Source organism: Alexandromys fortis, unplaced genomic scaffold, assembly GCF_014885135.2.
Source record: "Alexandromys fortis isolate MF-2015 unplaced genomic scaffold, M_Fortis_MF-2015_v1.1 scaffold_14, whole genome shotgun sequence".
NCBI classification, from domain to species: domain Eukaryota; kingdom Metazoa; phylum Chordata; class Mammalia; order Rodentia; family Cricetidae; genus Alexandromys; species Alexandromys fortis.
Genome location: NW_026067910.1, coordinates 15,470,862 through 15,494,085, shown reverse-complemented (window position 1 = coordinate 15,494,085; position 23,224 = coordinate 15,470,862). Strand labels below are relative to the sequence as shown.

General features: G+C 38.2%; 1 protein-coding gene across 2 annotated transcripts in view; it reads left to right on the top strand.

Annotated features, from left to right (window-relative positions):
* The window catches only part of Ptprk (protein tyrosine phosphatase receptor type K), a 519,914-nt gene that overhangs the window by 304,053 nt on the left and 192,637 nt on the right, over window positions 1–23,224 (top strand). For both annotated transcript variants that reach the window (XM_050138244.1, XM_050138245.1), the window contains exon 7: window positions 75–368. In XM_050138244.1, the coding sequence (XP_049994201.1) occupies window positions 75–368 (294 nt within the window). The remainder of the gene's footprint in view (window positions 1–74; window positions 369–23,224) is intronic.

Genomic DNA, 23,224 nt, shown 5'->3' with positions numbered 1-23,224 from the left:
TACTGTTAATATATCTCTGTTTTGGAGTTTAAATTCTTGCCTAACTGGAGTGTACACATACCTGTCTTTCCTAGAACCACCGAGACCCATTGCTCCTCCCCAGCTGCTTGGCGTTGGGCCTACTTACTTGCTGATCCAACTAAACGCGAACTCCATCATTGGCGACGGTCCCATTATCCTGAAAGAAGTGGAGTATCGAATGACATCAGGATCCTGGACAGAAACCCATGCAGTCAATGCTCCAACCTACAAGTTATGGCATTTAGATCCAGACACAGAATATGAGATCCGTGTTTTGCTCACCAGACCTGGTGAAGGAGGCACTGGGCTCCCAGGACCACCGCTGATCACCAGAACCAAGTGTGCAGGTAAGGCGCCATACCAGGCTGGGTCCCTTGTGAAGGAGTCTCACAACCATAATTAGCACACATATGGGATTAAAAGTTTTCCTTATGTGGTGTGTGACTTAGACATATAATCTTTATTGAATTTTTTTTTTGGCAATTCCACATATGTGTAATCTGAATTCTTGCGATCCCTGACCCCAGGGTCCACCCTTCTAAGAGTTGTATTGAATTTGTTCATTTGCCACCTTCTTTATGTAATAATATGCCTGGTTTAAGAGCAGGTGGAGTGCTTCTTTGAAACTGTCCTACTATTTGATGATACTATTGTCAGAGTGTTTTCTTGCACAGTCACTTTGATGAGCTTTGTTTTCTATGCAGAATATCTTAGTAGCTCTAAAGCATTTTCACTTCAAGTTAATACGGTAAACCTTCTAACCATGTAGGAATGATCTACCTCATTGATTTTTATTTTCAGTGTAGAGGTCACATAATAGAGATAAGAAAATTGACTCTAGGACTAGAGAGAGAGCTCCTTTGCTACAGTGCCTGGACCAATAAACATGAATAGAGTTCAGACCCCAGCCCCCACAGAAATGCTGAGTGTGTTTATGAGCAACTGTTACTCCTCTGGGATTTGAAGACCTGCCAATCCCCAGGGCTAACTGACTTGAGGCAGTTTGTGAGTTCTTATGGGAGTGAGAGATGTGAGAGCCCCCAGGGCTCACTGCCTCGAGGCAGTCTGTGAGTTCTTACCATAGTGAGAGGTGTGAGAGCCTGCCTCAGAGAACTCAGTGGAAACAATAGAGAATGGTGCCCCATGTCAACCTCTGGCCTTGATGTGCACATACGGATAAATATAGAAACAAATGAAAAATGATTGTACAGGGTACTTCAATGACATAACTACCGTGTGTGGGAGATCCTGTTGATGATTAGCCCAGTAGCTTGACACCTCCTAGAGACTGCAGGAAGTTTTCTCTCTGGTACTGTGAAGCACGATTAATTAAAACTCAGAAAGAGAAATTGGGGTTCAACCTGAAGGCCAGAAAAAGCAAAACAGCCCATCACTGACTCTTACCTCAACCTCAGTCCGAAATGGCAGTCCTGCCTCCAGTAATCTCAGAATGAGACTGAATCTGAGAGCTGTCTCTTCCCACTTTATAATCCTCTCTGAGGCTAGGATTAAAGTCATGCACCACTGCGATTAAAGACATGCACTGCCCTGTTTTTATGGCCAACTAGTATGGCTACTAGGATTAAAATTTGTGTGTTGCCACTGCCTGGTCTGTACGACTGACCAATGGGGCTGTTTTACTCTCTGATCTTCAGGCAAGCTTCCTTTATTAAAATACAAATGAACTGCTACTACAGTGCTGTTCTAACTCTGCCTGAAAATGAGTGCTGGAAACAATGCCTTCATAAAACATAACAAAACTACAACGTAATATGGTCTTTGCTATACCACTGCAGAAATTTTCTTAGCTATGCAAAGATAAAACACTTGGCCACCTATTATTTGAGCACACTTTTACTTTAATAATTGTCAAAATAATAGTTTTTAGTTTAAGGGGACATTTTTGTATCAGCGCATTAGGTGAAAATATACATGCACTCACACTCACATGCTCACATATGCACGTATGGAACACTTAAATAGGCAATTTTTGAAAATGGAAAACAACACCATGGGAAGCTATGAGACTATTAAGTACTTATAAAATGTCCTTTTGAACATCTGCTTATTATTTACAATTTTATTGGGCTATTCACCAAGAATTCTGGTTTCTCACACAGTAGTCAGTAAATATTTTTGTTGCAATGAAGTTTATAGAAATGACTAACACCTGTGTTGAATGTTTTAAACTTCGGGATGTTTAACTGTTGCGACACCGCAGTGGCAGTGAGGAAGTAGAGTCCACTAATGTGTTGGTGGCGTCTCCTCACATCTGGCAACTGCAAGCTTCATCGAAGTTTTTCCTCAAATTCATGTTGGCCCTGGCTCAGCTTCAAAGTTAGTGTGTAGATACTCTGTAGATCTGTGACCTCTTCTTCCAGGTTTTGTGATACTTAAGATACTGTCGCAACTTTCTGCCGGTAAGGCAGGCTGACCTCACAGCCTCAGCTAGTCAGAGAAGTCGCTGCAAAAGGGGAAACGTGATGAACTCGACAGACGTACTCTCTACTCTGAAATTAATATTTCACACCAACACTTATGACAGCTGAGAGTTTATTTTGCTAACCATAACAATGACACATTTTATAGAAATTACTCTTTAAATAATTAATCTTCATAAATTCTAATAAAATTATAATAGTTGGTAGCAGTATGCTATTCTGGTAGTCTTCCTCTTGACTTTGTCTGCACTTCCTTTTACGTATCTATTGTGCTTTCTTAATTTTATTTTCATCAGAACAGGCCATTAGGAATTAGCAGCTGCACAACGAATTTTTGTGAAACTGTTTAACCTCAAAAATACTTGACACTCATTATTGGTGAGTGAGTTGCGAAGATTACAAGTGAATGTTCTGAGGGCCATCATGCTGTATTAAGTGGCTGAAAATGCCGTGTTAATGAACATTGATTTGTTCCGTATTGATGCGTGTGTTCAGAATGTATTGAACCAACAAAAGGGAAAATATGACTGGATATCACTACGAGAATAGCCTCGTTTGAGGGAGGCAGCAGCATAAGAATATCTCCTAGTCATATCCATTGGCGACTTAGAAACATCTTGATGTTTAGGAATTATATGGGCCCTTTAATCTGGTTCCTTATTTGAGAAACATTTAATTTGTGTATTCATGATCAATTTGAATGATATTAGGCCCAATCAGTTGTCTTTTTCTTCAAAATATAGGAATTTCAGACCATCTTGAGCCCATAATAAACCATTGCCAATGTTTATTACCATTAGTATCTTTCCAAAGTTACTCTGATCTAGATTTTTAGGGGAAATGAACTATAGAATAGATTTTTCTCATGAATGTATTATACCTGAGAGAAGACATGGCTACAGACCAAGGTCAACTTAAGGTCAGTATTAACTCCTGACATTTGGAAAAGAGGGGAAGCTCATGTAGTCATTTTAATCATTCCCTGAATAGGAAAATCAGAGCATAAATTAGAAAAATCATAAAGTGATTTCTTCTCCCTCTCTACATCCCTCTCTCCCACCTCTTTTCAAGATCCATTTCCTTTTCTCCAAACTGCAGCTCCCCAAGTTATTATGGACCTCACTTTTAGCCTCAAGCAGAGACCACAAAGCAGTAAACTACAGCACAGCCTACACAAGCCATGCTACTAGCTGATTCTTTTAGCAGAAATTTCAGAAGCTTAAAAATGCTTTGTAATTCACAGGAATGATCGCTTTGAGAGTTCAAGATGAAAATTCCTATCAAATGCTGTCAAACTGTACTCACATTAGTTCACCATGAGTAATGATATTTACACAGAGTTGAGTTCTAGATCTACAAAGCATCCTCTTTAATCAGGAAATACAGTTTATTGAATAATTGTTATTTATTTTCAAATAGTTGTTTTTATACACCATGTGCTAAGTATGTTAAATCACCAAAAAAAACCTTAAAAGTATAAATCTTCATATGTTCTCTCTCTCTCTCTCTCTGTTTATCTCTCTGTTTCTTTTGCTTTACATTTCTGTTTGTCTGTGTGTGTGTATATGTGTGTGTGTGTGATTTCTGATTTATATATATGAAATCATTGTAATTTTAAAGGGATAATATCATTTTCTGCAGTTAAGATAGTCTTACTGTGTTTTGTTATATTATACTAAGAATAATGCCAGCCAAAGAGTGAATGAATTACCATGCACTATTTATTTTCAGATTCACTTTAGTACACTTTTAAGCTTTAGATACTTTGTGTCTAGTGGCAGTTAAAGTCATTTGGAAGACATCTGGCAGAAAATAACTGTTGAACCATGAAAGGTTTTCACTGTGCACATTGTTTACAAGCTTACATTTTTTTAAAGAAAGTATAAGACTTATGGCTAAATACTGATTAGTATGACTTTAGAATCAACACAGAAAGTTATGTGTCACGTGATGTAATCTCACCAATCCTAGAACAGAAGATGAATGAACAAAAATTGTAGCCGATAAAACCTTGGGCACATGCATGACTGACTTATTCCCCGAAACAGACCTGCTTAATGTTCCCAGCTTTACCTGTATTGAAAGCAACGGAGATGGGTGCTGAGCACTCAAATATACATGCCATGTTTTATAACCCCTACCATCCCAAAGTGGATTAGTTCCCCAGTCTCTGAAAATGCCCCGCCTAGTTGGTAAAGCATTTCTGTTTACCTTCATGAGACACATTAAAATCATTTGGTAGATGCAATTACCTCTTTCAAGGTCTCAAGTGGGGCAAGGTGGTAATTATGCATTGTAGTGGCTGAAGCCACCTACGCTCTGTTTCATGCTTCTCCACAAACCCGGGGCAAGTGATTATTTCCCCGTTAGTCTACAGCCCGACGCGTGTCATTGTTCACATAATGTTTCTTCAGGCATTTTATAAATTTTAAAAAGTGCCACAAATGTGAAGTTGCCTTCAGTGAGAAGTAATTCAAAGATTCCATTGAGCAATCTGAGAATGTATGCTTGCTTTTTGTTCCCCCTTCTGTCTGTTTCCTCTGGGCATACCATCTGGTATATAAGCAGAACAAAAATACAGTTTCTCCTTCTTATCAAATGGAAATAAAAATATGCCATCCCCAGGAACTGTCTGCATTGCACGCCTGCTCAATTGCACATTAAAATTGTTTCTTTAAATTAGCTTCTGCGTTCGGAGAAGCCATCGTGGAACCGCTTAATGGTAACTGACTTTTGGCACCATCTCCTTCATAGGCAAGGTCAATTGTTTAGAGTGTCCACAAGGTAATGTATTTACACATTCGGGGATACTACTCTGTCCTCATATGTTAAACTTTAATGCTCTCAGCGGTTTTTCTCAGCCGTGTAGATCTATGAAACAGTGGGAGGGAGAAAGAGGGAGAAAGCCCCCCTTTAAGAGGAACATTTACTGAGCATGTACCTCCTCTGCCCTGAGTCCAGAGGAGAAGAAAAGAAATTATAGATGGGCGTTTTCCAGATTCCGTGGTTTGTGGGATTGAATTTTGGCCCTTTAGCTATAGCTTCATCAGCATAGGAATATTGTTTTTTACTCTGGTCCAAGATACTTATCTTTCTTAAAGAGTAGTTACCACTGACACTCAGCTTAGAGCTTGGAACAAACTAAAATTAGATTGTAAAAATTGCTTTGTTCTAATAGTGTTAGGATGGCTATTTCTTCAGTTTCAATTGAAGGCTTGTATTAATGTATCTTTTTCATTTTTCATAAAAGTATTTCAACTTACACATGATTTATGTGTTATTAAAATCATTTTTGAGTATGAATTTAATAAAAACCATGATTGTGTTATTGAGGTCAGGAAAACTAAAGATAGTGCTGGACTGACCGCTCAGCAGTTGAGGGCACGTGAACCTGCATTTGGCTCCTAGCAACCCTATCGGTCAGCTTGCAACCTCTGTAACTCCAGCTACTGGGTATCTGATGCCTTCCTAGGCTCCACAGGCATCTACATACGTACACTTCACACACAGAGACACATACACATGCCTATTTATTTAATGAAAGAAAAAAGCCAAAGATAAATTCTATACTAAGCTTGGTATAGGGCTCGGGAGATGCTCAGTGGTTATGGCGTTTACTGTATAAGCAGAAACTGTAGGGAAAGGTGTCACATTTGTGCGGGTTGGGCTTCATGGCTTACTGGTTATTCTAGTCACAGGAAAGCTGGAGACGTGCAAGACTAGATCCCTATGTAAACCCAATTTATCAATTAACTCTTGGTTCAGATGAGAGACTCTGACCTCAATAATTAAGGTCAGAACAAGCAGGGGACACACCGGAAGTCAACCTGTGGCTTTGGCGTACACCTTTCCCATTCACGTGCATCCATATCTACATGTATGTGGGCACTTATACTTAGGTGAACATTCATAATGCACACAGAGATGAATGCCGCACACACATGAGAGAGGACATATAAAAGTAGTGAAAAACAGCTCACCAATTTCCTTAGCAGTCACAAAGTTATACCCCATTCCATTTCTTTCTTTTTAATAAGAATTGAATAATGGTCTGATTTCGTTGTTCAGGTTGTCTAGTCTTTATTCTATTTGAAAAGCCCTTGTTCCCAAGACGTGTTCATAGCTGGCTTCTTTGCTTACAGCCCTAGTGTAAGTGTCAACGCTTCAGCGTGAGACGGGTCATGCCTTGGATGTCAATCCTGACTTGTAAACAGAGTGAAGAGCAGGAACATTCTAAGCAGAGGGGAGTGCCTGCTTCACTCGAGCGTGTACACTGTTGGTAATCTGTGGCTCTAAATATAGATGAAGGATTCAGGGGAGTATTGACCAGCCCTGGGCTTGTGGTTGAGTTGGCTGCTGCTAAGCTGTGGCCAGCTCTAACATGTTTCTTGGATCAAGCAGACTGAAATTATCAGCTTTGATTTTTACAAAGATCATTCCATCCCTGAGGAGTATGATCCAAGAGAGACCCAATGGCAGACAAAACATGAACGTGCATCTATAATTGAATATGCATGCGTGCTTCTATTTATACTGCTATAGAGAAGACTGTAAGGTGTGTGTGTGTGTGTGCGCGCGCGCGCTTTGCAGAAAAGACATATCCTGTAATCTTCTCTATAGAAGCACCTTGCTATTTTATCAAATAATTAATAGTCAATCTATAAATCCTATCATTCCTGATAATATTGATAGAGAGATTTTTACAAGAGCTTTGTAAGTGCTCCTCTGTCTGTCTGTCTGTCTGTCTGTCTATCTTTGGTTGAATTACCTTTTGTTTTCAGGTCTGTGTGTTTCCCAGTTTCGCTAATATGCTTATGAAACCTTTGGTACAAAATGCTTGTACCAAAACCTTTGTTGTGTAATATTTTGTGTTCTGACAAATAAAGCTTGCTTGGAGATCAGCAGGCCGAGCTAGCAGTAGTAATCCTTAGAAGCCAGGCAGTGGTGGCCAGTGCTTTTAATCCCAGCACTTGGGAGGTAGAGACAGGAAGTGATAAGTGTAGGGTGTAGACAAGATCTCAGCTCTTTTTGGACTAAGGAATTAGAGAGGAAAGAAACGACGGGCGGCTGCTCCACTGCTGGTTCTTTGATCTTCTAGGTTTCTTTGAGGATACATTCATTTCATGCATTTGATCACAGGCTCTTCTTCTAACATTGCCATCCTAGGACTGAAGGTGTACTGTTGTAGGGGGAACTGCCATGTCCTGCCGCCTGGCTAGCTTAAATAACACCCTAAATAACCACACAGAAATTGTATTAATTAAATTGCCGCCTGGGCCATTAGCTCTAAATTCTTATTGGCTTACTCTTACATATTAGTTTAACCCATCTCCATTAATGTGTATCGCCACTTGACTGTGGCTTACCAGCATGGGTCTAACCAACATCCATCTAGGGTGGGAGAATTATGGCATCTGCCTGTCTCTGCTTTCTTCCTCCCATAATTCTGTTCTGTCTTCCCCACCTATCTATGTACTGCCCTATCAAAAGGCCAAGGCAGTTTCTTTATTCAACCAATGAAAGCGACACAAATACAGAAGGACCTCCTACACCAGTGTACCTGATAAGACAACATGATAGGGTTTTACTTCCAAGACTCTAGTATTATAACCATACTCCCAAACAGACAAATAAACAAATGCAAACTGCTATTATTTGGTGTGTTGCTCAGAGGTTCAGGCACGTCTAACATTTGGGAGTCACTCAAGGTTTATTCCCCAACAAGAAAGGGGGATTTTTTTAAAAAAATAGAAATATGGGGCAACTTCTCATCAGAAAACAAATTTTCTTCACGCACTGTTAACTTTTCTAAACAGAGATGGTCTCATAGTTGCTTTGCAAGGACCCTAAGCTTATTTATTCCCAAGACCTTACTTGTAATATAATGCATATAATAAGCCCTGCCCATGTGACCATGAAGGTAGTTCAGTTGATCCTTCTACTGTCCTCAGCGAATCTATAATAATGATGAAAATACTAAAAGATATTTTCATCAAAGATAATAATGGACTCCTTAATTTCAGTCACCAGAATACTGCCATTTCTGCAACTCTCCGTGGAACTTATAATTTCTGGAAGTATATTCTGTACTTTAGGCACGGGGTGCCAAGAAGCTGACAGGACAGTTCTGCCAATGGGCTACTGGACTTGGGTCACTCAGCACCAGAGTCACGAAAAGGAACACATACGGAACTTTCTTAGTTGTAGTGGGCTTAGGAACAGGAAGTGCAGTGTTCTACACAGCTCAGTTCGCTTCACAATTCCATAAAGGTAACAGCCTCAGTAAAAATGTAATTACCTTCACTAACTAGAATTCGGTTGTCCTCAGCATCGTAATTTCTCAGCCGGCTTGCATTGTTGATGAAAAGCATTTGGAAACCCATGAAAGTGACACTGTGCATATTTATCTTCAGTGCTTTACCACATGTTGAGTTTGCTAATGGTATCATTAAGTACTTTTTATTGGCTTCATTTGTTTTTCTATTGAGTTTCGCATAGTACACTCAAGCTGACAGGTGGAAATAATCATCAATCTTATGATATGTCACAGACTTCCCTTCAAAGCCTAGAACTTTTATGTGTTATTGATATCAATTAGAATTTTTGTTTTGTTTCGATTTGTTTTGTTTTTGAGACAGGGTTTCTCTGTAGTTTTTGAAGCCCGTCCTGGATCTGGCTCTTGTAAACCAAGCTGACCTCCAACTCCCAGAGATCCACCTGTCTCTGCCTCCCGAGTGCTGGATTTAAAGACTTGCACCATCACTACCTGGCAGCAAATGGAATTTTTTAAAGCAAGTAGACAACCATATTTTAAACCCAAAAATGATACATTAGTGATGTCTTAAACAATAATTCCACAGTCTTGCCTGATGAACAAAATAACCTAAGTACAATTAAAGAGATGTAGAACTAACTTGAAAAGAAATGAGTTAATTATGGGAACAAGTTCAAGAGTCGCTGTCTGTGAGCCTCTGACCTCAGTGATTCATGACAATAGTCCAGGTTTTTCCTTGATTAAAAGTTACTTCTGCCTTCATTTATCATTCTGTGTTCAGTTCCTTATAGAAGTATGTGTTTATTTTTTTATTTATAATGAAAAAACAAATAATACTCAGGCAAAAATCATGAAATCATTTATTCATTCTTGAACATATTCACTCATTCACTGAATTTGCGTGGGTGGTGCTGAGGTAAGGCTATTTGGTATTTTTGAAACCCATTAACTGTATGTATCTAATTAGTACATTGAGGAGCTTCAGCCACTCTGCACAGTTTCTTCATGATAAAAATCATTCCATCATTTAGTTTGACTCAATACAGATCTAAACATGAGACCATCCACTTAAGAAGTCACTTTTCCGCCGGGCAGTGGTAGTGCACACCTTTAATCCCAGCACTTTGGAAACAGACAGAAGTAGGTAGATCTCTGTGAGTTCAAAGAGAGCCTGTTCTACAGAGCGAGTTCTAGGACAGCCAGGCTTACACAGAGAGACCCTAAATGCCCACTCCCTTCAAAAGAAGAAGTCCCTCTCTCATCTTTGCTGTCTGCTTCTGACTTACGGTATCATTGTACATAGTGATTCTCTCTTCGCTGTTTTTTTTTTAAATGTTTTATTTATTTAATGATTTTTTTAATCTTTTAAAATTTCATTTTACATTCATGGGACCAGAGGAGAGGGAACAGCTTACTCAAAAGAAAGAGACAATAAGTGAATTTTATTTTAGAGTCTTAAAAGTTATATTATATTCTTTGATCCCAGTAGAAAATGAACTCTTAAGGGTAGGAACTGACGCTTTTCATGTAACCTCAGGCAGGATCTGTGCAGATTCATCTGTCACTACATATGACACGACCTAGAAATCACCGGGTGATGTCCATTTTAATTGTCTCAGATGAATCTTCTCAGTGAGGGTAGTTTTAAATGGTAACTTCTCTTCTGTTTTCTTGTCAGTAATGTTATTTTCATGTATTGCTGCATAGTTTCTATTCAAAGCATATAATAAGAAATCAGAAAAATATTATTTTATCTGTCACTTACCACAATCTTTTTACTAAGTCCTTTATAGATATATTTTCTACATTCAGGATATGTTTTCCTATTATTTTATACTATACAGGTAAGCCTATATTTTCTAAGGATAGTATATTTCCCTTTATGGGTAGTTTTTCATGTGGGGTGGTTAGGAAGCGTTTGAAAGGCCATGTTGACAGAGATTGCACAGTAACTCCCTGTGTTCCAGAGTCATTCTTCTGCTCCTCTTTCCTTTCTCTCACTTCTGGCTAATTCTGCATTATAGGTTATCTGTGAAAATTATGCACGTGCCTCACTTCCAATTCATCATCCCAATCCAGCTGAGCTGGAGAAGATATAACACTGGTGCTTTAACTCTGTATTTTTGGAGCTTCCTCATTGAAAATCTCATGTTCGGTAGACCGTATAAAATGTATATACCAGAATTATTTTTATCAAATGTATATATAAGGCAATATTAGTGTGTGGGGGGGAGACGATATATCACAGTTTGTAACGTACTTGGAACGCTTGAGTTCAATGTCTGGAATCTATGTTTATTTTTCTTTTAAAGCGGACATGGTGGCATGTGATTGTAATACTCGTACTGGGATGGGAAGGAAGCTCACCAGAGGGCAAGCCTTGCCTGCTTGATGAGCTCCAGGCGAAGACGACTCCCGGTCTTAAAACATATGTCGACCATATTTGAAAAACAACACTCTAGTGTAAACTCTTGTCTCAACATGCATGCATGTGAGCATACATGTCTACACAAACAGAAACATTTGCTAGGAGCATCTAAAAAAGAATTTTTAAGTTTTTATAAATTGGCTTAAAATTCTATTTTTTTAACCTGTTTGTGTGTGTCTCTATTTCTTGTGTGCATGCATAGGCCAGAGGATAATTGTCACACACTGGTCTTTCCGTCATCCATGGATGTTGGGATGGGGCTCAGGCCATCATGATTGCAACTAATAGATGTGTTTACCCACTTAGCAAGCTTGCCAGCCGAGATAGAACATTTTAAAACCTTTCTTATTACTATCCTATTTATATGAATGTTGTAATGTTTGGCTTCATTTTCCTATGGCTGTGCCTGTTGGAGTTTCTTTAATTGCATAAAGAACATGTAATTTTATGTTCTGCTTATTTGACCTGTCATCTTCCCCCGCCCTCATTTCTGCTGGACAGTTCACCATCTCTCACCATTATTTAATATTCTACTACATGTATGTGCTGAGATTTATTTAGCCTTTCCTCTATCACTGGCAAGTTGGGCTAACTAGCCACTATGAATTCTAAAATAAAAACCTTGTGATTGTCTTTCCACATCTTACATGTTGTTGATACACACTGTTCACTTATTTATCTTCACCAAATATTCTAGTGATGCCGTTATGAACATACCTGTGCATTCCCTCATGAGAGGAAGTATTTTGTAATTCTTCATCTGCAGCTTCCCCATGAATCACTACTCAGGACACTTGGGCTCATTAGTCCACCGACTTGATCGATATCACAAAGCTAGTAGGTCAGAAAGGAAGAGTGTTGTTCCCATTGTGTTTTCTTTGTGTCTCCTGTAGGTATGGCAGACACTACCGAACCAGACTGCTGTTCTAAGCCGAAAGTTCCTTTGGGGCAGTCTAAATCTGGGCTTACGATGTGCCGGGCAGAGCATTAAGCTCTTGGCTTGTAGGTCAGGGCTCCCTACGTGCTGGTCTGTGCTGAGCTGCACAATTTCTAAATACAGTTTCCATTGTTTGGAAAATGGTTGTGATAAAGTTTACATAGATGAGCTCTCTAGCTCTGCAGGCTCCTTCTCTGAAAGACAGCTAGAGTTTTATGAAAGCAGCACATTAAGAGCTCTGTTTATAAAATAAGGTTTGGTCATGGGTAAACTCTACATTTGAATGTGGCCCATGTGCCTCCCAAAGGATAACGTACCCAGTCTCTCTAACATCTCATCTTTGGTTTGTACAATAAGGGTGAGTAATTGAAATTACTCCTCTCATGTTTGGGACCAATTAATCAGTGAGCCATGTGCTAAAGTCCAGCATTGGTTCTGCATTTTCCAGGAATTGTGTCTCTGGTTATGAAATGAATTTTTAAAATGAACAAGATAAACATCTTAGTGTGTTCATTATTTTACTCAGAGGTATATGCACCAAACTCATTTTGTACCTTTGCCTATAGCGATTCACCGTATATGTTCCTAAGGCTGTCGGTGTGTGGTCTACCTTTCTGTTGGAAATGCTATGTAATGCTTTACTCTGGGTCTTGGTGAATGAGAGCTGTAGCAGCAGCAGTATTACAGAATGAAACAGTGGTTAGTGCAGCTTCCCTTCATCCCCTCTATGGGAGGACAGAAAGAATATTTAAAACTATTACATGTTTTCTGCTGCCATTAGGGATATTCAATCCTTAATGCTGTTTTAAACATTTAAACAAGAAACAAGTAAGCCTTATATGATAATCTATTTCACTGAAGACATCCCTCCTTACATTATGAAGAGTCTAAATATGCAGAGAATCTAAAACAAATAAACAAAGAAACAAACAAAAAAACCATGTCGTCAACAGTCATTACACTTTGTGTCCTGCTTTGGGATTGATACCCTGCATATATCTTTGCATCCCTCTTTGAATACATTAATTATTAATGCAAAGGACAGTTTTCTTAAAAGAACCAACTGTTTGAATGTTTTCTTAGAATATTTGGTATGGCTTGTTTTCCAGAGGTAATTCTCTAGCTGTGGTTTACAAAAAGGAGCGAGAGATTTCTGGGAGATTGGAAGACTGCTACTTCAGTCTAAGCAAAAAATTGATCAGCACTTGCGCTGAAGCAGTGGAGATAAGCATTCCAATGAGAAGGCGAGGCCGGGAGAGATTGGAGATGTGTAATCAGGAGAATTTGGTGACACACTGGGAGTGAATTCCAGCTTGGGAAATCAAGGTGTAGTGACAGGCTTTCACTTAAGGCGTGAAAGTTTGGGACAGTCTCATAAAGAAAATACCTGCTTTTTTGAGAAATGAGATTGTCGGAAGGCAATTATATTCGTGGATCTACGGTTTAACCAACAAGGCAGACAGTGGGGCACACAGATTTGAGCGTTGTCACCTTTTCATTTCTTTTGTGAGTGTCACAGTGAATTAGATACCGACTTGTCCCTTAGCTCCACTTTTTAACAGAATCTAATCGTATGGGATTATATATGGAAACTGTTAATGACTAACATAGAAATCAGTAAAACTTATAATAGATTGGGTTGTGTTTAAGAATGAAACTTGTTCAGTGTATCCTTACAAAGAGCCCCCAGTTGGGTGAATTGTGACCCACCTTGGTGCATCATAAGTGTTCTCACTAATGGACAGACAGAGCATCATAGTAACTCAACGGATAACTCTATGGCTAGCATTGACAGTGTGGACTTCCTCTTTAGTCGGCTTCTACGGCCAATGCTAGGCTGACTTGCGAGTAGCTAGTCTTCAGCTCCTGTTTCTCTCGTCTTTACAGCCGTGCTCTCTCACTCAGGTTAAGGCTATAGATTTCTGTTGGCTAAAGCTGCAGTACTCGGCATCTCCTTGGGACACCCCAAGAACACATGAACGGTGATTGGCAGCCACCTACCCATGTTCCTTCTTACTTTGTGGACTACTAGATACAACAGATAGTGTGGTAGTGAGTGCCTGATGCTTCCGTGGTAGTAACCCTCCTCCCCCATCCCGACTATGAGCACTTTGATTAAGGTCTATACAGTCTAATTCTGCAAAGCCTCAAATCAGAAGCCTCTTTAGAACAAAAGTAAATATTTAGACTTCCTGGGGATTTTTGACTAGAGCAGGGCAAATAAGTATATATCTCGACTCGGGGGAAAGTAAGGATGTTTATATCTCTCCGACTCCACTGGAATGTTCTTATAAACCGAGAAAAGTAGGTCAGCAAAGCTGAGTTATTTCCTTCTAAGATCTCCAGAGCGGATCTCTTAAGGAAATAACTCCAGTTGCCTGTTATTGGGAAGAAAAGAGGGGGTGCATGCCAGTGACTCATTCCCCAAACAGGCATTGGCTGTAACGTGAGACGTACAGGGTAAGGCGTTTTGCTGCCACGATTTAAGATGATCTCTTTTCATGGACAGTGCTTTTTATTATTTTGGAAATTGCCAGTAAGCCCCCTTTGAAGTTGTGGTCAGTCAAATCATAATTCATTCAGTCGGGTACAGTTCTGGAAAAGATTCCGCCAAATAATAGGCCAGCCAACTTTCTGTTTCTTTATCAGATTCCTGATATTTTCAGTGTAATAGGGAAGGTTTGTTTTGCTTTCTGGTTTCAGAGGACTAAGTCTGTGATTGGTTGGTCATTATATTAGGGGCTTACAGTAGCCCATCCCTGCAGTAGTGCGTTGCTGATTGACCAGCTCTCTTGTGGTCAAAAAAAGAGGTAGGGAAGTAAAGGAAGAAAGGAAGCAGGAAAGAGGAAGGGGTGGGATTTCCCGCAATCCCCTTTGAAGCATGCATAAGTCACTTAACTTGTGTCCACTTACTTTGTGGTCTGGTATATAACCAGTGAAATTGTCAGGCATTCTAAGACAAAAGTGTTTATTTTCTGGGCTCTCAGATTTGAGAAATCACAGCCTGCCACCCCCACTTAAAGCTTCCCCTACCTCTCCTGAGTACCACTCTGGAAACCAATGCTATGTGCTATGCTGTGGGAAGGCTCAGATGTTGTACTCTGGCAATCACAAGTTGTTTGGTCAGTGCACTGATTTGCATGTAAAACCATGTATTCATGCTATTACCTTGGAGAGACTGGTTATGAGAGAAACAGATCTGGAACTCTACCAAGCCCTAGGAGACATATTCGACAGATGAACATACAGGTGAACTTGTAACACTGTAGTTAGACTGGGACAGTGTTACTCTTATCTCAATTCTAAGATCAAGAATTGTTCCAATGAAATTTGTTCGCAATTAGAAATACTCTCCTTTTCATATCCAAGAGGATGCAGCTGTAGCCCAGCGGTGTAGAACCCCCAGTGTCTGAATAAGAGAAATAATGTGTACCTGCCTGCAGGAGAACGAGAAAGATGACTGTTCCTATGTACACAACATTTTAATTTTCCTGGGACCAGTAAGGTTTTTATTATATTGTTCTTTTCAGCATGTAATTTTGCATATGTCGTCATTTAAAAATGTGTTCTCGGCTTGGACAGGTGGCATTTAAGTATTTGGGAGAGAGAAATGGTTTGGCAGACTAACAAGGCACATTACAAGCACCTGCCTTGAAAGGAAAGAAAGCAACGTAGACATTTTCCATTACTGTCCATGGTTAAGGTGCGTGCTTTAGCCCCCCCCAAAAAACTCGTGCTTGCGGCAATAATCGTGCACTGTCATATTTTTGAAGTAATATGAAAATGCAGTTTAATCTTTTTGACAAATTTTGCCTCACTTCTGGCTTGGCAAATTTTTGTCACCCACACTTCGCCGATGTCTAAGCAGTTTGTGACTTGCTGCCTGAAATGGCTCTGAATTAACTGGATTCATCAGAAAAAGAATTTTATTTGACATATTTAACTTTTTTCCTTCTGTTTTTCTTTCTTCTACATACCACACTCTTTCTTCAGTTACTGAGTTCAGATTGCTCCACATTGCTTGTTTATTACAAATATGTGAAATTATTATATCGAGCCATGCCGTATAGAAGGAAGTTAATGTGTATCTCTATACATACCAGCTCACATATGACCTCCAGTTCTGAAAAGACCAATTATTCATTGTTTCTCCCCTTAGCACTTAAACTCATGTCTGATACATCAGTTGTCGGAGATGTGAGTGTTCTGCATGTTGGAGATTAGATTGATTTGATTACTCCAAGGTTTTTTGTTGTTGTTGTTGTTTGTTTGTTTTATTTTTTTTTTTATTTTCAAGACAGGATTTCTCTGTAGCTTTTTGGTTCCTGTCCTGGAACTAGCTCTTCTAGACCAGGCTGGCCTTGAGCTCACAGAGATCCGCCTGCCTCTGCCTCCCGAGTGCTGGGATTACAGGCGTGTGCCACTACTGCCCGGCTGATTACTCCAAGTTTTATACTCCGCGTGCCCTTTGCAATGATGTGCAGGTTTATAGGGAGTATTGTAAATGTTTCCTTTGATCCAACAACATCTACTTAGCTTGTGAAGCTCAGTGGTATCATATTGAGGTAGCAACAAAACACAATTTAATTTTAATTGAAAAAGACTAATAATTTGGAAATATTGATGAGACATTAAAAAACTCAATGTCAGAAAAATCTGTTTAAAAAAGGCAGTTGGAAGACATACAAAAAGTAATTTTTTTATGTTTTTATTAAATTTAAAAATGTGATATATAAGGCTTCCTGGCAAATATTAAAATAATTGGATATGTTAACATGTGATCTAGCAATTTATTATAATAGAAATTGAAAGTTAATTTCATTTTTAGAGCTATTTCTAGCAAGCAACATGTGGTTGTAATATTTACTTTAAGTATTTTTGTTCATCTCTGTAAATACTTTCTGGGTCATCAAACAAGTTGTAACAGTTCATGTCATTGGGGTGCATGCTTCACCTATGCTTCAGAATAACAAAACAAGTAAGCCATTGGGCTGATTTCTAGCAAAGCTGCTTGAGTCTTTTGAAGTGTTGATTGTGGGTGGTAGGAGCTGGGTATTTTATCTAAAGTGTGTGTATTTTATTGCTAATGATTCCTGGACATTTTCATATCTCCATGACTCTGTGCTTATAAAGTTCATAATAGCAATATAAGGTTTTCAGAATATATTATTGAAGTAGTCTTTGTTTCACTTACACAGAAAGGCATACATTTTTCTATTCTTACTAGTTTAAAAATATTAATTTGTAATTATCTTACCTCACATTTGTAACAGGTTATGAAATTCAAAAGCAATCTTGTGTAAAGTTTGACATTAAGGTCAAGAAAAGAAGTAGATTGGATAATAGAAGGAAACAATACAGCTTTTCTGAACCTCTGGCATGTTTGCAGGAAACAATAGATCCTGAATTAATTGCAAATAACAGCAAAATCTTCACAGTCATGATTACAGTGTGTACTGTTATGTACAAAATATCTGATACAGTTTTCCAAAGTGCAAACTGCTTAGTTGTTGACACAAGGTTATGTGTTTCATCATTGCAAGGATCCAACAGGGCGCCATATTTTCCACAAACCGTATCTGAATCCTGTCTTTGTTGAGATAACACAGGCTGGTACTGGCAAACATGACTCCAAAAGCCTTCAAGGATGTCATTGTTTTCATCAGGAAGTAAGCCTGAATAAATGTAGACTTCTCTTGAGTCCGAGGGTAAGAAAAGAATCCTAGCTCAGTGTTTCGGTTTTATTCAAGAACAAAATGGGAATGTCCATAGTAGTTCCATCCTGGACATCCTCCTGCCATCCTTGGGAACATCCCTATCACTACTAGTTCTTGGACTCAAAGCCATGAGGAAATTGATTTTCAAAAGGTACCTCTCCTAAGAACAGTTCATATTCTGTGCAGGGAAGTTGTATTTGACTGTGTCTGAGTAACTGTCCTTATGAGCATCAAGCAGGAACACTCTTCTAATTAAGAGTTAAATGAGAGGGGCTGAAGAGATGGCTCAGTGGTTAAGAGCATTTCCTGCTCTTCCAAAGGTCCTGAGTTCAATTCCCAGCAACCACATGGTGGCTCACAACCATCTGTAATGAGGTCTGGTACACGCAGACAAAATATTATATACATAATAAATAAATAAATATTTTTTTAAAAAAGAGTTAAATGAGAAATGGATCAACCATGGAAAATTTTGGTAAATACTAAGTATAAAGTTTAGAAATACATATAATACTTGCTCTTTTACTTAAGATTTCTGTATTCATGAATATGAAAACCTTTAGTTTTATGTCTATAATTATCTGATTTCTATGACTCAGCCACTTAGCTATCTCCATCCACTATTTATTATTGTAATTATTTTCAGATTTTAAAAATATAAGCAACACGGTTATGAACATACTTGAATACACCTTTAAGAAAAAATACCCATGGCATATAAATAAAACTATAATGGTAATTTCATATGCTATAACCATTTTAGTTTTTATTAATGCACACTTTTAAGCCCATTTCCAAAGTTTTATACTTAGTAAGTCTACAAGATTTGGAGTTTTAAATATAATACCTATAATTTACAAAACACGACGCCTGTTAGTCTGATCTTAAAGCTGAAAATTGAGTGGCGATTGGTTTCTATTTATCCACGTTTAGCTGTTTACTGAGTATTCAGGACTCAGGCCTGTCATTTGTTAGTGCTGTGCATTTCTGTGCGTCAGTACAGCTATCGTCCATCTGCTCCCTTAGTATCTGCGCTTGTTCTTTCAGACGCTCATTGTGATTCACTTGAGGAACTTGAGTGTCTGGAATTACTCTCAAAGGGTGGAAACCATTCGAATGTTTCCATGTCTTTCTTCAGTCACTTTATTATTTATATTGCACATACTTACATATTTTTTTTCTACTGTGTTGCCCCTATTTCCAGTCTGTGGTCTTCCTCCTATCCTCAACAGGCTGTTATGTTCGCTGTTGTCCTCTCTCATCTCCGCCTGTTCTTTTATTTAATTACATTTTTTAAAGCAGTGGTATTCTAGGCTTGTCAGCCATGAGTTCATTACAGCTAACGACTGAAAAGTAGAAATTAACTTAAACTTAGATCTCTACTCCCCAGAGCTTTAAAGGTGAAGGTACTGGCTCAGGATTAATGGCACTGATCAATTGACTAATGGCAAATGTATATTGTTTAGTTCTTTACTGTAGTTGTAGGTAGTCGAGAATTGCAATTTAAACAGAATAAATCATGCCATGTAAAATCTAAAGCTATACACATGCCAATATAACTAGTGGGTGACAATTGCTGTTGTGAATAACACATCTGGGAATAAATGTGGAATTAGGATTCATGAAAAACAAAAGTCGAGGCTTTCGCTTCTTTCAGGTTTATATTTCTTGCGTAGAGCAGCACCTTTGAACTTTAATTGCTGTCTGTGAGTTCATCATTTATGTTTCCTTGCAAATAACGTTATTCACATATGAGTATCTGTGTATGCGGGGAAGAGCATGTTGATAGCAGTGTCTATAATATCTACTACAGCAAGGAACTTACCATAGTTAGAGGTGGCCATGGAAAGCCCTCCAGAGGAAGATGAGAAAAAAGGGACTTGTATGTCATGGGATGCTCACGAAGGAACTACAAGTTCTCTTCTAATGAGTTCTTTTCTTGAAGTCTATGAATTTTATTTTGGCAATTAGAGAACTGAAACATAAAAATTCCTGTTTCCACTAATTTGCCTTTTTGCACCAGAATCTCCTTTCATTATAAATAGCCCACAAGCTACAACATTGTCAGTAACACCAGTGATTTCCTCTATAAAATATTGTAGGTAGTACTTTCTCCTCTCCTCTCCTCTCCTCTCCTCTCCTCTCCTCTCCTCTCCTCTCCTCTCCTCTCCTCTCCTCTCCTCGCCCCTTCTCCTCCCTAGCCCTCCCCCTCCCCACCCCACCACTCCTCTCCTCTCATGGTAAGCAAAGATCTTACCAGTGTTATGTGTTGCTATTTAATGACTGGTTACCATCTCTGAGTTTGGCCTGTGCATATTTGTCAATATTTGTACTTTTCTAAACATGGTTTGATTGCTCAGTTTTCATCATTAATAGATTTCTCCTAGATAGAGTGCTTTAGCTAGGCAAGTCTTTTCTTTTTATGTTAGTCAAACATATAAAGCGGTATTGGCTCATCCTTGACTTGCAATATTCCTTCTAAAGGTTTGACAATGAATTCTTTCTAAATGTATTTGAGTTTATTGCTTTTGCCTCAGGCTGTTTTCCTGTGTGTGATAAGGCAGTCTTAGGTAATGTATGAATTATACCAACACTCTGGGTTTCTTTTCTTTTCTTTTCTTTTTTTTTTTGCCAAGTAAATCCTAGAAAATTCCAGCCAGTGTCTCCTCCCTACCTTGTTTTGCTTTTACATACAAACTCTTAGACTATCAAGTAAATTTAAGAAAAATTGCATGGGAAAATGTAAGATTCTATTCTTGTGCACTTGTACTTTATACACCATATATTTTCATCACACTATTAAGATTTAGATCTTAAAGAATAAAACACAAATAGTAAACCACCTTGTAAAATGTGAATGTCTCCTAATTCTATATAATAGGTATACATCAGAACCGGGACCCTCTTCAGGCTGTATTCTGGTATATTAGCACTTGCTGTTATTTAAATGCCATCCCAATTTCCTTTTTTTGTGGCACTGATGTTAACCTGATGTAAGCTCTAAATTGTCTGGAATTTAATGGTCTGTTATATGACTTTAATAGTTCTTAGTGAAAGAATATTGGATTATATCATGCAGTTTGAAATATAATTTGGTTACTTCCTCATCATCATAAATATGACATGGCCCGAGTTGTAATTAGGGACAATTTAGTTTTTTTTCTTCTTCTGTTGCTATAGATAGAATAAGTGTATAAATTTGTTTTGATATTTTCTATCTTGGAGAATATATTTAATCCCTCATCAAGAAAGTTCTTTCTTAAAATTTACACACTATTATATTAAAGTTGCTCCATTAAGAAATATTATGTGCTCTCAGGATCCTCAAGCGGCCTTGGCCTAATTTAAGAGAGAGTCTTACATTATTTTATTTTCTTAATTTTTAGAAGGGTTAAATTCGAATTGGAGCTTATGTAACTTACAAGAGGGAAATGGAAGCAATTGGCTTGCACTAAACAAGTTTGAATGGTTGTTAATGCGAATGACTTTCAGGCAGTGAATGTCAGGGAATAGTAGATTACTTTCTCTTCCTCGGGCACTTTCAGCCATCTCCTGTGGTAGGACTGACATAACTTCTCTCTTTCTTTCTTGAAAGTGGGAAGCAAAGTAATGGGAGTCTGGTAATTTCGTCCTGTGGCTGATGAGGATAAATCATAACGAGCTGGGGAATGCACAGGCGCAATTCTGAGAGGGCCAAAAAAAAAAAAAAATGAGAACTTTCTGAAAGATGTTAAGAAAATGTTGTTGTATTCAACAAGGCCATGTCCCCTTAATTGTCAGTACTCCCTACCTTTTGTGCTAAATTTCACAGGCCACGCGAATTGCTTGGAAATGTCAGCCACCGTGTTTTTTAACCGTCTTACCCTTGGCATGACATCGAACATATGCTATTTTGAGGTGGCGTGTTTGATTAGCACAAACGATTGGAGGTTACAGACTAATAGAGGTGAAAGAGGATTCACAAACATCTGGATTAGCCCTTCTTCTTATGACTCATAAATATTTTCATCGTCCCAAACAGATGGCCATGTGTGTACCTAAATTTCATAAATAGAGGCACTGAAGTTTTATTCTGTGGCTCATATTTTAATTTGATCACTCTGTGATCTATGGAATTCTACATTTTTTAATCATCTTCTCCATTGAAACCTGTTTTGTATCTGCATTGGATAAGATTTAAAAAATAAATTTAGGTTTAATATTTCAGCCAATCAATATAAACATATTAACAAATGTTTATTTATATCATAAATTTTCTATTATTCCGATTCATTAACCTTTGGATTAAGTATTACTGTATCAGATAGATGAATTATGTTTGTAAATCTCGGAAGGCAACTTCAGCAAACTTGACAGTGTCAAAGGCTCATCTAGGATTGTTATATTTTCTACTGATGCCCTCAGCCCCATTGATCTCAGTCTGAAGTACCTCCTTACTCGATGAGTACCAGAGCTTTTCCTTCTGAGACTAACTTCCTGGGGCTCCTGCATTTGCCACATTATCCCACCTGTTGTCTCCAGTTACTGAGGATGTAACTTGTGTTCCTCCATCTCCTTGCCATCATTTGCCCTTCTGGACTGTTCAGAATGATGCCTCCTTCCTAGTGAGCTTTTGTAATCGCTATCCTACTATGCATTTTCTGTGCATAAGCAAAAAGCAATACATCATTGCCTCCTCTGGGAATTGTTATTCACCCTGGGAGTGATTTCCCCTTTGAGACTACATAGAGTATATCTATATTTAACTTTTCATTACCTAAGCTTAGGGTTTTTCTTTCTATTGTTTGAATGAAAGCAACATAGATTTATTAAAGAAAAATGGAAAGAACTCTGGAGTGGAAATGTCTCCACGGGAGGAATATACAAGCATATATTTTTTTTACTTAACCTAATATGAATATTGTTTTCCTAGGGTGTGATGACTATTAAAAATTACAGTAATAATCATGTTTTAAATTATCTAAGATTTCCATTGTCCTGATATAAAAATATTTTTGAAAAATTTTATAATTGCTAGCTTATAATTGAAATCTGATACTTGTGTAACAATATACAACTTGTGCTATGAAAATGATCTCAATATATAAATACATATAATTGGGTCTTTTGTCTGTTTTTAAAACCTTATTCCAAATTTTGCTTCTCTGCAGCCAACCCATTCTTTCTATAAATTCATGTTCCTCTCTGTTTTGACATCACAGTCTATTGCCATGAAAATGAATGATATCTCACACTTATCTTCATGTCTTTGCGGCACTTTTTAAAAAGGAGATTGTCAGGAAAAATACAGACTTTATTGGCACCAGTGGCCTTCTCAAGATAATGCCCCTCTCTTTATGTTGGTTTTCCTGTCCTTCTAGAACCTGAGTGTTACAAGTTAGTACTTTCAAAAGTTTAAAAAAAAAA